General features: G+C 40.7%; 1 protein-coding gene across 2 annotated transcripts; it reads left to right on the forward strand.

The window, feature by feature from the left end:
- The first annotated feature begins 39 nt into the window (after nucleotides 1-39).
- Nucleotides 40-15,137, forward strand: fam135a (family with sequence similarity 135 member A). 2 transcript variants are annotated; one of them, XM_072391152.1, is made up of 21 exons: nucleotides 40-324; nucleotides 2,437-2,566; nucleotides 3,903-3,982; nucleotides 4,686-4,825; nucleotides 4,923-4,993; nucleotides 5,105-5,278; nucleotides 5,377-5,503; nucleotides 6,714-6,867; nucleotides 7,359-7,436; nucleotides 7,769-7,818; nucleotides 8,470-8,628; nucleotides 9,597-9,670; nucleotides 9,824-9,978; nucleotides 10,126-12,076; nucleotides 12,203-12,363; nucleotides 12,476-12,567; nucleotides 12,677-12,774; nucleotides 13,023-13,174; nucleotides 13,296-13,406; nucleotides 13,505-13,618; nucleotides 13,959-15,137. In XM_072391152.1, the coding sequence occupies exons 2-21, from the start codon at nucleotides 2,490-2,492 to the stop codon at nucleotides 14,162-14,164; spliced, it is 4,224 nt and encodes a 1,407-aa protein (XP_072247253.1). In that variant the 5' UTR covers nucleotides 40-324; nucleotides 2,437-2,489; the 3' UTR covers nucleotides 14,165-15,137. The 2 variants fall into 2 exon arrangements, with proteins under 2 accessions (XP_072247253.1, XP_072247254.1); XM_072391153.1 differs by lacking the exon at nucleotides 7,359-7,436.
- The last annotated feature ends 450 nt before the right edge of the window (nucleotides 15,138-15,587 follow it).

The following is a 15,587-nucleotide window of genomic DNA, read 5'->3' on the forward strand; positions in this document are numbered from 1 at the left end:
CAGCTATGTGCAGTTACGCGCATTTGAATGTTCATCAGTGAGCAGCTGGAGCAGAGCCTGCTGTCAGCTTCTCAGATTGAGCACAGTTAGCTGGATTTGCCTAGCAAACACACTTCGGAAACGACAGTCAGACGGCTGAATGGCTGGTCGACTCTGTGTTCAGTTTTGAGGGCGTTTTTTCTATAAGCGTTGCCACATAAGGAAGTGAAATAGTACTTAGAGAAGTGCCCTCTTTTGGTCAGGACCCGACACTCATAAGACGACAAGAACTGAAATTGAAGCTAACATTGGTTAGCGAGCTAATGTTAGCTTGCCAACGCAATGGTGAGTAGAGCTAGCTTTTTTCTTCGTGCGGCTAATTTTACCTGGTGACGACTGTTCGTTGGGTGGCCAACGTTAACAGTCAATGCTACCAAACTAGCTATGAAGGCAATAACTTTTTGATGGTCTGTTAAAGTATTTAGTATATTTAGTGTGTCGTTCCTGTGCGAATGTGGGCCTTTTACAGAATGTTTTAGACGTTTCTCACCTGTAACTGAAAACAGAGGATACCCCTGCAGAGATTCTGCCCACCAGCCTGAGACCTTTATCACTTCTCTCGCTTTAGTAATCGGACAGTGCTTTCGATATAGTCGTTGTTTCTGACCTGGTCTGTGTTGGTTAACATTCTTCTGAAAGAGGGAACCACCGCTGACTAATTAAGGCCCTGCATTTTACATTTCTTACTTGGACTTTATGTTTCAGTTTTACTTTAATTTTGGGAGATTGGTGGCTTGAAATGTCAGAAGTGCCAGTTACGTTTACTTGTTTAACATCACCGGTGTGACACAACATTGTGTGACCCATCAGATGCGGTGCCCTGAGAAGAATTCTTAGCTACAGCTAAAGGTTGAAATTGCACTTTTCGAATTTATTTGGGCACAAACGACTCACCGAAACATGGGGTCTCGTGTTGCTGTTGTGATTTGTGACATTTATGGCCCTTCAGATCCTCTGATGCCAAAAATGTTACGACGAGGTGTTGAGTGTTAGTCGGTGATTTGTCAGTGGAATACAGACGCACACAGTCTTTTACAGCAACTTAAATTTGTGAATCTAACGCGAATATGTAAATAGTACAGGGTCACAGTTTCCTTTAAAAATGGCAGTCCTAGATTTGCCGTCGTGTTTTAAACATACGAATATTTCAGTGGATATGCATCATTTGTCGCCAGCGCCTACCGGCAAGTTACTACTAGTTTTATCAACAGAATATTGACAGTCAGCGCCTCACTTCAACGTTGTATAATACTTCTTGAAGTTGCTTTTATGTAATGGAGTATTATATCCTCAGACAAAGTTTGTGAAGACTAACTAGATTAAGCAGCTGCTTCCACACCACAAAACTCAAAATCAGGCCTTCATGGAGTCATAAATCCATAATGCTACCCAAATGTAAATTGTATTTATTATTTTTTTATCAACACATTATGGAGTTTTTACACAACTCATTAGGAACTGGAATATGGATATTATCGCAGGTCTGGCAGCTTAGTTGTAAAATGGAGTCAAATGACTCGGTCAAGTATTTATTTATTTTCTCTCAGTCAATGGATTGTCTTCCAAATGTGTGATTTGCATAGCTTTTTGTTAAACATTTGAATAGATTTATCACTCACACGGGCATTTACAGTTGAACTACCCTGTGTCCTCTGCATTTTGCCCAGTTCATTTCATCTTTAGCTGACAGTATTCAGAGATATAACATCTTCCAGGATAGCATCCAAAACTGCATCTTAACCTGTTATTTTCTCCATCAGTGTTAAGCATCTTTGTTCAGGTCCAAATCACAGAGGCTTCTTGTCATCGTGTGGTTTTCACTGGCAGGAACACAATGTCATGTTGTTGCCTAGTGAATGATTTATTCATATCATACGTGACTAATTTAAAACGCGTCTGTATAATTGTTTTTGCCAGTTTTGTTTTGCCTCAACCACAATCCAAAAATATCTGCATGGCCTTTTCTTTAATTAGGTCTAAATCAATCTTGAGCTTAAAATGTGTGCTGTAAATGGCATGGATATCTGTATTTATTTCTGATATTGTATTTCGGGCACTTTTCTGCCAGGTTATTAATGTTGTTTTCCCCATATACTGCCAAAAACTAAAATTGTTTCGGGCTGCTAGCCAGTTAGGCCGAATGTCAACCTCATGCCCTGATAATTTTTATACAAAGTTAGCTATCAGTCAAACCCTGCAAGTTCTTTGACCTTATTTTTGTGGCTGTTGATTTAGTTTAGTTTAGGTTGATTGAGTTCATCATCTGTTACTTATCAAGTTACCTATAGTAGAAAAATACTCTGAAGGAGAAAAGTTCAAAGATCTGTTTGTTGCCACCCAGATTTTTTATTCTATTAGAGTCCTGTTGCTAATGAATTCTGTACATTTTGCCTGAAGGCCTACAGGTATATCCCAGATGATTTAAGGCATATCTGCCTGTAGAGACCAAGATGGCGGAAGTCCAGGCCACGGTGGAGTTCTCTGTGGAGCTCCACAAGTTCTACAATGTGGACCTGTTCCAAAGAGGGTGAGTTTTGTTGTTTTGCCAGTTATAGACATGTATTACAAAGAGGTTTGCCTTTATTAAAAACAGCAAGTTGGCTTTGGCTGTACGCTTTGAAGGGACTGTCGGTGAAGAGCAGTTTGTTGTGGAGGGGGAACTGTGACTGCCTTAGCCATATAGGGATAGATTTTAATGTTGGTTAGAATTTTAGTGGTTTCAAAAATGGTCATTTTGCAGACAATGTTGATTATGCTATAGGTTGAAATAAGTACCCTCTCTCTCTATCTATATATAAATATATATAAACCTAACCATTTTCTGTGTCTATGTGATACTGATTTATTTTTTTCTCAGATGTGAGGCAGCTGGATTTTCATGACATTCACAAGTTCAGTCACAAGAAATTCCAAATTACCATGCTGAATGCTTTTAGTCTTGTGCCCAGAAAGTATGCAGCACCCTGTACGAGCTGAAATGGGCGGTATTTGGTATGACAACAGTCAGCTTGTCTTTTTCTGGCTCCTTTTTGCATTTCCTCCAAAGTTTGTTTTTGAAAGACAGACGTTTTCACCTGCTGAGTATTATGAAATACTTCTGTTTAGTAAACCATCTAGCATGTCAGTTTATATATCCGATTCTGAAATATATTTTTTTTATAGTTGTAACAGTGTACTCAGTTAAAAACCTAGATAACACTGGCATGCAGGTAAGGAGGAGATAAAACTTTGACTTGTGTAACTACCTCAGGAGGTAAGACAGATCCTGCACTTATGAGAATGTTAGTGGTTTAATCACAGGCCTCTCCAGTCCACCTTTCTTAGTGTCCTTGGTCGTGAAACTGAGCCCTCACCTTTGAGGTGCTCAGTAAGAGTGTGTATGATTGTGAAATGTTTTCAGTGTGTAGACTGTGCTGTGTTAGCGAGTCAATTTGCTGCTGATATAAAGTCAACAAAGCTAGAAGAATGCTACCTACACACCGTTTATTTAGCATTTTTAATGGGAAAAATAAGCAGGAGAAAAAATAGTTTTACTTGTGCAGCTCTAATAGTTGTCTTTAAAACCCAGAATTTCTTTTTACAGCAGCAGTGTAACGATACCTCACTGTGCAGAGGAAATAAACTCCTGCTCAATGCCTCTGAGTCATCAGTGCTTTGAGAGCTTCGGTTTACTACATGAGTGGCCGCAAAAGAAAGTGCTCATTATTCATTTATGTGAGGTGTAGTGTCTTTTTACAAGTGTAGGCACTTGTGTGTAATCTGTGCGATTTGTTCTTCTCTCACAGACCTTTTAGAATGTTCTGGCTAACGGTGCCAGTTTTTCATGCATGTCATTGTTCTAAAAGATTGGTTCCCTTTTACAGGTTCTACCAGATGCGTGCCAGTCTTAAGGTGCCACCTCGTGTTCCTCACAAAGTCGAGACCAGTCTACTTCATCCAGGAGGTAAATTGTTTTTTTTTTTTAGATGTGCACATTATTAACTCTCTTCTACATTATTTAATCTTTTTGAGCACATTTGTAGAAAAACCTGCTGTAGTTTGAATGGATTTGTGGATCTCGTCGATCGATCCTGAGCCCCGAGCCCTTCTCAGTTCTCAATTCAAAGATATGAAGTTAATATTTTGGTAACCCGCAGAATGTATTGAATAACTTGCAGTGGCTTCTTTTTATCAGAGGGTAAGTTATCTCCTTTTGAATGAACATGGTTTTGAAGTGGTGCTTATTCTTCAGAAAGATGTGCATGTTTGATTCCATGTATTTCCCTCCATATTAGCACTGTTTACAGGGGCAGTGATACTGCAGGTAGGGCACTGATTTGTCTCCTGAGACCGTTCTTTGTTCTCAGTATTTCTCAGAGGCTTTGTGCTTGTGATTCAGCCTCTTAAGAACCTGCATTGATTCTTTCACACAAAGCAGTCTATTCATTGCTGCAAAACTAAACAGGATAATCGAGAGCAAGCTGTCTTTGTTTGAATGTTTAATTTACCATATTTTTGTACTGTGGCATTGTTTTTTAAAATGAGTTGATTAGGAAAAAAGTAAACATTATTTTTAAGGGGGGGGGGGGTGTAGATCATTACCTCTGGTGTTTTTATTTTTTTTAATTATTTAATTAATCATTGTGTTTTTTTTTTTTTTTATCTAGGCTCTGATCTGGCATTTCCTGCTTCAATCCAAGATGATGTCATCTCCAGCAAAACTTTCCAAATCCTCTATAAGAATGAAGAGGTTGTGGTAAATGATGTCCTTCTCTTCAAAGTGATGATGCTGCTGGATGAGAAGAAGGTAGGTTTGGGAAAGAAAGGGGGGGGGGCACATGCCATCCATCGCTTTCATGTGGTCCCTGAAGTTGACGGTCTTCACTGTTTTCAATCATCCTTAGGTGGAAGAGTCCCTCAACGATATGGATTTTCAGCTCTTCTTGGATTTGTATTTCACAGATGGTGATTACACGTAGGTGTTGCAATATTCCAACTGCATTTAGTATTGTATAAATTATCTTATCTTATATAAAAAAACGCACTACTTACATATTCTGTTTCTGTTATATAACAAACTCTACAGGCCAGATGATCCAAGCTCTCTACAGAACATCAGTGGCCGGATACTTCATTTGCACTTTAGCCCTCAGCGAGGCATCCACCAACACATCAATGTCATGTTTGACTATTTCCACTTGTCTGTCATCTCCGTTGTCATTCATGCTTCCCTTGTGGCACTACATCAGCCCCTTATCAGGTCAGACAGGTGTTTTGCAATAAATATTCATACACAGGGACACTGAACAGTTAGTTTTGTGATTACCTGAGCGTGATTTCAATGTGTGTTTTTCCCAGTTTCCCTCGACCTGTGAAAACCACGTGGCTTAACCGAAATGCTCCAGCACAGAGCAAAGACTCGGTCATCCCACCTTTGGAAAATGTGGTCTTTGGCAGCACTTATGTCAAACAAGTGTCACCAGATGTAAGCAAACCTCTCCTACAGCAAGTATTTGTAATTCTCCCTGTTTTTATTTGCAGATACTGATCTTCTAAGATGTTAAAGAAGGTCTTTGAGATGCCATTTCATATTGTATCATTGCACTGCAGTTCCATAGACTAAACCAAGCATTCGGTTATAGACATATATGACTGTCATAAACCACTGAAAACCCTAACCCTGAAATAAGCTATAAAGAAATAAATAAAATAGCCACAGTTATTGCTGTGGATTCAGATTAGACAGTGCTATCCTTCAGGTAAAGTCATCAGCTCACAGTTCCATTTGTCCAGGAGTAAAATTGGCTCTCACGGCAGAGAAAGCTCAGCCAGTTGGAGCTTCCTCCGAGACGCAGTAGCGTTACTGCACCGAAGCCATTCAGGCAGAACAGCAGCGCTCCTCATCACTTCTTGATGTAACATGCAGCTTGGGAATAAAAAGCCATTGACCACTTTTTATTTGACTGCAGGGATTTCAGTGCTCCTGCATTTAGACGGTGCACTTGAAATAAATCTCTACAAGGAACCATCAGATTATTATGTGAGTCATAATGCTAAAGCGACAACTGCTGTAATTGTCTCCACACTGCATTTTTTTTAATAAGAGTTTCTTACACATGGGAGTTGGGAAGGTGATTATTTACAGAGATCACATGACTTAGGGACACAGCACAGAGACAGGGAGATGTTATAAAATGATTTTCCTCTCTAGCCTATAAGTCCACGGATAAGTTGCTATGTTGAATTAAAGAAAGATTGCTGTTGACATTACACATTCCTTATCTTTCCTTATTAAAATACTATAGATGTGTTAATGACCACTAACAGGCAGGACTCATTTGAATAATCTAAATTGAAAATGAGCAAAACTGTACACTTTGTGTTCTTGTGTCGAAAAGTTTGCTTCTCAGTGTAGAGATTACTAAAGCAAAGGCCAACAAGCACTGCAGTGTTCGCAACAGCAATAATATTGCTTATGGAATTTATTACTCTGCCTGTTAATATGGTGTTTCTCTTTGTTTGCACTGATTATAAATTGGTGTGAAAATCTCGAGGGGGTATATGGCCCAGCTTAGAAGGGATTAGCTTTTACTGTAGATCTCATTCCGGATCTAGATCCAGGACTACTTTATTCAGCCTTTGAGGTTGTGCAGTTTCAGACTCCTTGTTTATCTGTGTCTTTTGTGCTTCATTAGGGCAGGACATTCCTGGTATCTGACCACTGTCTGCAGCACGCCTTTAGTCTGCACCATAACCTCTGCTCCAGTCTCCTAATAGCCTATCAGGGCCTCTTTGGCTACTTCACCTCTATTACAAAGGATCTGCCCTCCTCCCATCGCATGGAACTAGGTACAGTATGTTTTATCATGGCTTCAAATCAGCTTGTGTCAGATTTATTTGAAATATTTGCTTGTTGTTTGTTTTCTTTTTTACTTGCAAACACCAAATAGAAACGGATGTTATCCTCATAACCAGTATATTTCTATTTTGTTATTAATTTATTTATTTTTTCTTTTCAGCATCTGTGATGTAGCAAATAAGATTTTTGTGATGTCATGTCATCCCACCTGACCCCTACATATTACCACGTTGTTCCCCTTTAAACAGACATTGTTGACTTTAAGGATCTTAATTGAGTTACGTCTAACGTCATTATGCTTGCAAAATGATACCTACACTCAGCAGAGTAATCTGTTAACCAGTAGACTAAAACCAAACACAACTAACTGTTGTTACCGAAGCTAATCTGCACCAGTGGACAGATGTTAACCCAACCCAAAAGACCAGATACTAATAATAATAAAAAAGGTTAAATATGCCTATATGTGCAATCTTACTAGCCAAGCCCAGCATGCAAGTCCTATATGAGCGAGTTCTCAGAAGACCCTATCCCCGAGGTCAAAGGCACGTCTACATAGGTATGTCCCTACCCTTACAGTACCTGAAATCAACTTGCCTTTCTCTCCCTTTTCCTCTTTACTCCAGTTTCCTTCGTGACAAAACCACCACGCCCTCTTTGACCCACTTTTCAGAGACATGTTGAGGCTGCGCTCATGTTATTTCTCACTGCTGTATATTCAATAATACTCATCCTTCCTTTCCTTCTTTGTAACAAGGCCTTGGGCAAAAAGTTTCCTAACACGCATGGTTCTTTAAAATGAGTTTGCCTTCTCTGGTCATGTCATATAGAAAATACTGTCCAACACCTTATTGAAATAATTGCTGGTTATTACCAACTCTCCTTTCCCAGAACAACTCGACTTAGAGGCCCGTCTAGCTGAGCTGTGCGAACACGTCAAGGTAAGATCTGTCGAGTACTTTTAATAATTGTCCCTCAGTGATAGATGGTGGCCAGTGATAGAAAGGCCACTACTGCAAATATACTGAAAATATGGCAGAGTTGAGAAGTATTTTTTATTGCATTGGGTGACTGTGCCTTTGTCGCCAAGGCATAAATATGAATTCCTTATTTATTATCCGTCTCCAAAAGGTTTAACTTCTAAAATGTTTTTTTTTTTTTCTTCAGTCAAAGGTGGTTTTAGAGGAAAAGCTTTAAATTTTTCATAAAATCCACAGGTTTTAAATTTTTTTATTTTTTTAAATTTTTTTTATTTTTTTAAAAAGCCTTAGGTCATGATGGGTTTATATAAGCGACTCCACAGAAAGTGATGGCAGCGTAGTGCAGGTGAAAGCTTCCAGCAAATAACTGGGAGTGAGATTTTGCTTTCGAGTTGATAGGATGACATTTAAAATTGAATTGTGTCGATGAGGTCATTAGTTTTTAACCTTATGTCAAAACTGTCAGCGACGAGTCAAGCTGTGATCAGTGTGTATTAACGCTTTTTTTTTTTCACTTTTCACAAAGTTTTCTGATTGTTCTTTATCTTGCCGTCATGGAAATGTACTCACTTTAGCCCCCTGCTGGGCGACTTGTTTCCTTTTTACGTTTAGCAAAAATCGGAGTCCCCTGACGAGGTGGCGGAACTTGTAAATATGAACCTGGCACAGCTCTGCTCTCTGCTCATGGCACTATGGGGACAGTTCTTAGAAGTTGTGTCTCTACAGGAGCATGTTGCTGCCCTTTTAGCGGTGGAGCACCATACACTAAGAGTGAGTTCAACTTTGTGTATATATGTAAACATCTGTATCAGTTTCTGATGGCCTATCCTACACTACACTAAAAGCATAGAACTGTAGTGTATATAATGTTGTGTTCTTTTTTACTATCATTGAGCAATAAACTTCTTTTTTTTTTTTTTTTTTTTTTTTTTTGCTTTTCAAGAACACATTTTGGTGGACTTTTATATATTTTGTGTTCAAATTAGAATAACGTATTTTCCGCACCATAAGGCGCACCTAAAAGCCTTAAATTTTCACAAAAAATGGGCGTGCGCCATATAATCCAGTGCACACATAAAGCAAGCGCACCAGATTCCAAAATCTGTCACGGATACATTGAAAAAGAATGGCAACTGGCCACTTCCTGTCGCTCGCTTTGCGTTCGGTGTGAATCCAGGGTTAGGAGGATCCCAGCCATTCACTCTGAATGGGTCGAAGATTGTATGGAGCTCGTACTTGGCGATTGAATCGTGTCATCATGCATCATTAATGCTTTTGCCCATGTCCCAGTGAGTGCCTGTTCTTCAGTCTGAGATGGGTGATGCAGACTGATGTGCAGTTTATACGTGTAAAAACGACCAACAATGTCCTTGACCGTCGGACCATTTCCCGCTGACACAGGGACGTAATACATGCACTGCATGTGCTGGCAGCGATACACCAATCGGAGAACATTAGGTAATTCGTACGCCTTATAGTCAGGTGCGCCTTATGTATGGGTTTAGTACAGAAATGGACCCCATAATTGAGGGTGCGCTTTATAATCAGGTGAGCCTTATAGTGCGGAAAATACGGTAGTCTCTCCATGTCTTGGTAAAGTGGGGCACTCTCTGTATACATAGAGATGCAAAAATGTACGTACATATGACAAAAAGGCCCAACAAAAACTCAACAATAAGAAAACTTAACTTAACTAAATAACACTATAATAATGGCATGCTGTCTCTGTGTTCATTCAGGTTAGGCGGTTTGCTGAAGCTTTCTTTTGTCTTGAACATCCAAGACAATCTGCACTGGCATATCAGGAGCTACAGTAAGTTGTACTGGCTTGTATGTCTTGTAGGTTAAGTATAGCATTGACGTTATCACGTCTGGGCCAATGCCAGCTCGTTTGAAATACCACGGCCCATTTGTATTTCTTCGTCCTAACTCACGGTTTCCTTTCCATCTTCGTTACCCCCATCAGTGCTCACAGTCACCAACAGATGACTAATGCTATCAAAAGCTCCAGCTACTTCTTGTCTTTGCCTCCACTTCCAGTGGAATGTGCAGACCTTGATGGCGATGTTAGTTCCCTGCCAATCATCTTTGAAGATAGATACCTGGATTCTATCACTGAAGGTCAGTAAAGAAGCATTACTATTTCTATTTAATCCAACGTGTATGCTCACTATCACATTATATATTTATATATATATATTTATTATGGTTTTTTTTCTTCTTCTTTGTGCATTTTCTGTCTTTATCCAACTTTGTTTCATTCCAAAGACCGTGATGGACCTTGGCTGGGTATGCAGAATACAAGGACTGGTTCAGTTTCCAGTAAAACGGACAAGCAAAACAGCAAGGATCACAGTGCAGCAGCCAGCCCCATACCGGAGTCACGCGGTGCCCCTGTAGATAACACCTGGCCAGACAACTATGATCAGCCACCGAAGTCTAAAGGCAAGTCAGTAAAACTGAAGAAAAATTCAAAGACTGAGAACTCCAAGAAACTGATACGACAGGGTTCCAAGGACTCTGTGGTTCTAGTGGGCTATAAGAACCTTAAAACTCCCAATCGCAACACTAGCACAAAGTACAAGGAAGGGGAAGCTCCACTTAACCAAGATGAGGAACGAGACACCTTACAGGGGGATTCAAGTAGTTATTTACGGACTAACGCTAGTTTAGTTTTCGACTCTGTTGCCACATCTTCACAATCTGGAAACCGTGCTGATGATTCCGTTGCTGATGACGATATAACTACTCCTGCTTGTCATAAAGCTCTTTTAAAAAATCCTTCTGCTCTGGACACGCACGTTTATCCTCAGGCAGGTACTGAGGTTGTTGCTGCATGCCAACAAGTTAAAAGAAATGAGCAAGTTGACCTCACTGGCCCAAAGCTGCCACAGCAGTCTGCTGGGCCGAAGCATGGTGACGTGAAACCAAGTATCAAGGACCCTTTCCAGGTTGATAAAGGAACAGCTCTCCAACCGTATCAGCTTGATGGAAAATCCAGCAGTATTGTCCCTCGGATCTGCCAAACAGACTTTGGTGACCCCCAACAGTCTGTAATAGAATCTATATTTGAAAGGCCAAGTAAAGAAGTAACACAGCATAGCCGCTCCCGTATGGTCTCAGTACAGGTAAAGGGCGATTGTATCAGGCTGCCAGATGGAGGAGCCCTTAGTGCCTCATCTCGTCTCTCAGACTCAGGCATTGAGAGTGAGCCCAGCTCCTTTGCCACTCAGCTTGTTGTAGGACCACATACCTGTGCGGTGTCGAGTGTTACGGAATCGGTGGTCGCTGCTCCACAGCTTGAGAGGACCCCCCAGAGTCTTACTCCATGTCCTGCTCAGCACAGCCCAGTACAAAAGCCCAGTGGCACAGGAGAAAGTCTGTATCCAGAAAATACAAGCGGTGTCAGTGGAGTCCAGTCTTCTCTCACTTCCATCAACTCCCTGCCCTCGGACGATGAGGGCGAAGGTTCCTTTAAGGGTTCCAGTGAAGCTGAAGTCCGAGCAGGCAGAAAGTCAAGTGTGTTGGTGCAAGAGCAGAGTGTGATCTTTTCTGGTGATGTCACTAAAAGATCTGATGTGGCCTGCAACCTTGACTCTATTACAGGTGACTACCAACTGAGAAAACCTGCTTTAGGCTTGGAAACTGACTCCAAATTTACAGGCCCTTCTGAATTTAGCCTGGAGGAAGCAGGTGGCCCTGGGACCATGAAAGAATCCCGGAGTGAACCCCATACAGCCTGCCCCTCCAGTAACTCTGCCACTAGTAGCACCGACCTGGTAAAACGCGGGATGGTAGAGAACTACTTTGGCTCACGCTCCAGCACAGATGTGTCTGAGATCAGCCCCGTAGAAACATCTGCCATCACGCTGGGAATCCAGACAGGACCACAGGTTGAGGAGGATGAAGATGAGACGGAACACGAGATGATTGAAAACGGATACTATGAGGAAGGTGATGGCTATGCTTTTGTAAATGGTGTTGCTGATGACGAGCAAACTGTGGCGCGGGATGCAGCTGTTCCAGAGACAAGTCTGCTGTTCGAACAGCATGTCACTGGATACCTCCATGGAACAAAGGATTTATCAAAAGCTCCTGTGTGCGCCAACCCAGCCTCCAGCAGTGTCGGCTTTAGTTTGGCTAGACCTTCATATTCCTTCACCTCCTTATCATCCAGTCTGCATTGGTATGAATGTGCTCCCACGCCACAGATGAAAGCGTGAGTCATCTTTCAAGTTCTTTTTTTCCTGAAATCGCACTTCGTGTTACATTTAATGCACATTTTTGTTGTGTTTCTCACATAACAAATGAATATGTATTAACCCATTTCATTACACATGTGCAGGTTCGTCAGGGCCAAGGAAGAAATGAAGCAACTGAGGCTCCCTGGTTTCTTGTACAGTGAGGTTCCTGAGCTTGCATCCACTGTGCCCTATTTCAGCTTAGAGGAAGATGAGTGCTGTGAAGAAGGCATCCATCTTATAGTGTGTGTTCATGGCCTGGACGGTAGGCAAACCTTCCATCAGAATCTTTGGCAGCAAAGTTGAATGTTTTTCAGGGCTTTTGCTTTGTATTCCAAAACACAAGGTTGCATTTTTTGTTCCTCTTGTTGCTGTAGGTAACAGTGCAGACCTGAGACTGGTGAAGACTTACCTGGAGCTTGGGCTGCCTGGCGCTCGTTTAGACTTCCTAATGTCTGAGAGGAATCAGGTTAATACATTAATCTTGAAGCCACTGAGCTCGTTTTTCACAAGTTAAACGATTCAAACACGAAGACACAGCCTTCTCATTGTTCATTTGATACTCTTTTCACCTGCAGAATGACACCTTTGCTGACTTTGAGTCAATGACTGACCGACTGCTGGATGAAATAGTCCAGTACATTCAGATATACAATCTCACTGTGTCAAAGATAAGGTAATGTGGCCCATGATGCTGTAAGATCAGAATGTTGATTAAGAAAAAGAACAGCTTGTCATGTTTCTCTGCTGTTGGGGATAAGTTGGTGACTCATCAAGTAGCTGCAAGATACAGCAAAGCATTTATCAACTGCTTCATATCACCAAGAACTGTATACAGGTTTTGGAAAGATTTCAATTGACACCAATGTCAATTTGACACCAATATTTGACAACATGTCTGTTCTGCTTCAATTTAATGTACAGCTTTGTGGGCCATTCACTGGGGAATCTCATAGTTCGCTCCGTGCTGACCAGGCCCAGGTTTAAATGCTACCTGAGCAAGCTGCACACGTTCCTTTCCCTCTCCGGACCTCACCTGGGCACACTGTACAACAGCTCGGCGCTTGTCAACACAGGTAGATGTTAAAAACATTTGACTGCACTTCCAGATTCCAGACACATTTCATTCTTCTGTAATACCATGTTACAAAAAGAGCACTATTATGGAGTTGTTAAGCTTTTAAACTTTGTTCCCAGGCCTTTGGTTCATGCAGAAGTGGAAAAAATCAGGCTCACTCCTGCAGCTGACGTGTCGCGATCACTCCGATCCTCGCCAAACCTTCCTGTACAAACTCAGCAAGAAATCCGGTTAGCTGTGCTCTTTAGCTTTTCTAAAAAAATAAAAAACACACTGTTAATGACTAGTTTTAGCAAAGCATAACTTTCCTACTCATCTGCTTTTTAAGGTTTGCAATATTTCAAGAACGTGGTGCTGGTGGGGTCACTGCAGGATCGCTATGTTCCCTATCATTCTGCTCGAATAGAGATGTGTAAAACCGCTCTGAAGGACAAACAAACAGGTGAGTTGAAGCAATATCATTGGTGAGCACCTTGATAATGATCGGCCAAGACTAAATCTCTTGATTTAAATGCAAGTGTTGCTCTCATTCTTCATTGAATTGGAGCAAGAAAGCTGAAGAAACTCAGTCCTAATGGCTCAGACACACAGCCTTTAAGCCTTAGTAGCAACATAATAATTTGACAGTTGTTTTCTGCATTACTCCCTCTTCATTTTACGTTCCTTTTTAAATCGTTTTTGTCTGTTTACAGAAAGAAAGGCAGAAAGAACTGTATTCTGCAGTGCTACATGCTGAGGGTTAACTTGCCCTAAATGACCTGTGTCCCTCTTTTCTGTACCAGGAACTGTTTACGCTGAGATGATCGAGAACCTGCTGCTGCCAGTACTTCAGAACAAAGACTGCAATCTTGTACGATTTGATGTCATTCACGCCCTGCCCAACACAGCCAACTCCCTTATTGGCCGGGCAGCCCACATTGCCGTCCTTGATTCTGAGATCTTCCTGGAGAAGTTCTTCCTTGTTGCGGGCCTCAAGTTCTTTCAGTAGAGCTGCGTCAGAGTCGAACACTCGGCGGGGACAGTAGGAATGTGGCCCTCATACCTCACTGCAACTAAAAGTTATTTTGATGGTGGCATCTAGATTATCTCCTCTTTTGTAAAATACACATACTTTAGGAATATATTTGAACCAAATCATTTATTTGTTTCATGTTTTTATTGGAATCAGTGGGTTAGGAGTTCACCATTTTTATTTTTCTACTACCATTTTTTGTTTTTTAAACATAGCTATTTCTTTTGTGTTTGGGAAATAATTTTCCCCCATCATGTGCTATATTTTCTGTTTATTTATGCGTTATGTTTTTTTTTTTTTAAACCGTTTTACTCCCAAGTTGTTCATGACATTTAGATGCTGAACTGGAACTATAGCTGCTACTAAAAGGAAATGGCTGTTTTATTTTATTTTGGTGAGCTGACCCAAGTCGTCTGCACATACTGTCCCTCATCTTTGCAAATGTGTTTTCCAGCTATTTTAAGAGACACTTGCATTGATTTGCACCACAACTACATTTTGCAAACTTTTGTACTGAAAATGGTCATTTGTACAAGTTACTTTTTTATCAACAAATTTTTCCATCATTTTTAAGGGCAAAGATTGCATTTGAAATAGGATTGTTGCTCAGATTTTGCAGCTTTGGCTTTGGTCTTAATACTTGAATGCTGTTCCTTGCCATGTCAGCATTCTGCACATTTACCCAGCCTGGTGTTGGGGGGGAGGGCAAAGCTTTGCCTAAAACATGACATTTTATTACAGGGGTTCTAAGTAATGGTTATTATTCAGCGAAAGCACATGTTGGTTATATGAACTCGTCTTGTTGACAGTAATTGCTTGATCATTTGGTGATTTATTTATGTTTTAAACTGGAAAGTATTGGTTGGAATTCAGAAAATTTTCTTGAACAATTGTTGATATCATCATACTCTTATCATTAAATATGCATCTTATAAAGTGGGTTATATGACTTTGTCTCTTGGATGTGCTCATTTCAGCAGGATTTTGAGAGTCGTCGCAGTTTTCAAAGAGTTGGTGAACTTGTGCAGACCTAAAAAAAAAAACAACAACTAAACACTCTGAAATCAAAATTTTCTTTTTAAACGAGCTACTGTTGTTTCACAACTTCACGAAGTCTAGTTTGGTTCTTTTTATTAACAGGATCCAGTGAGCCTGCAGGTAGCAGTTTTGTCATAGGTGAGATCTTTCAAAGTCTCTCAGTAGATGCTGGAGTGCAAGTATTGAAAGAGGTCAAACTATTTCAACGTTAAGTCAAATTCATAGTTCTTCTTACACCAAGAATCCTCCCGTATCGAATGAAAAAAACAAACATTTATTCCACAAATATATTTATAATTTCCTGTATGTTTTGTGCAGTTTAATTTCAGAAAGTCTCCACGGGTGTTACATGGGTACTTTG

Source organism: Leuresthes tenuis, unplaced genomic scaffold (genome assembly GCF_036924035.1).
Source record: "Leuresthes tenuis unplaced genomic scaffold, fLeuTen1.0.hap1 SCAF_8, whole genome shotgun sequence".
NCBI lineage: Eukaryota > Metazoa > Chordata > Actinopteri > Atheriniformes > Atherinopsidae > Leuresthes > Leuresthes tenuis.

What these genes read in the sequence shown, in the direction of transcription:
- fam135a (XM_072391152.1), top strand. Translation starts at nt 2,490, where the DNA reads ATGGCGGAAGTCCAGGCCACGGTGGAGTTCTCTGTGGAGCTCCACAAG. An exon ending in CTACATCAGCCCCTTATCAG is followed by an intron (nt 5,279 to 5,376) that starts GTCAGACAGGTG and finishes TGTTTTTCCCAG; the next exon opens with TTTCCCTCGACCTGTGAAAA. An exon ending in CTCGGCGCTTGTCAACACAG is followed by an intron (nt 13,175 to 13,295) that starts GTAGATGTTAAA and finishes CTTTGTTCCCAG; the next exon opens with GCCTTTGGTTCATGCAGAAG.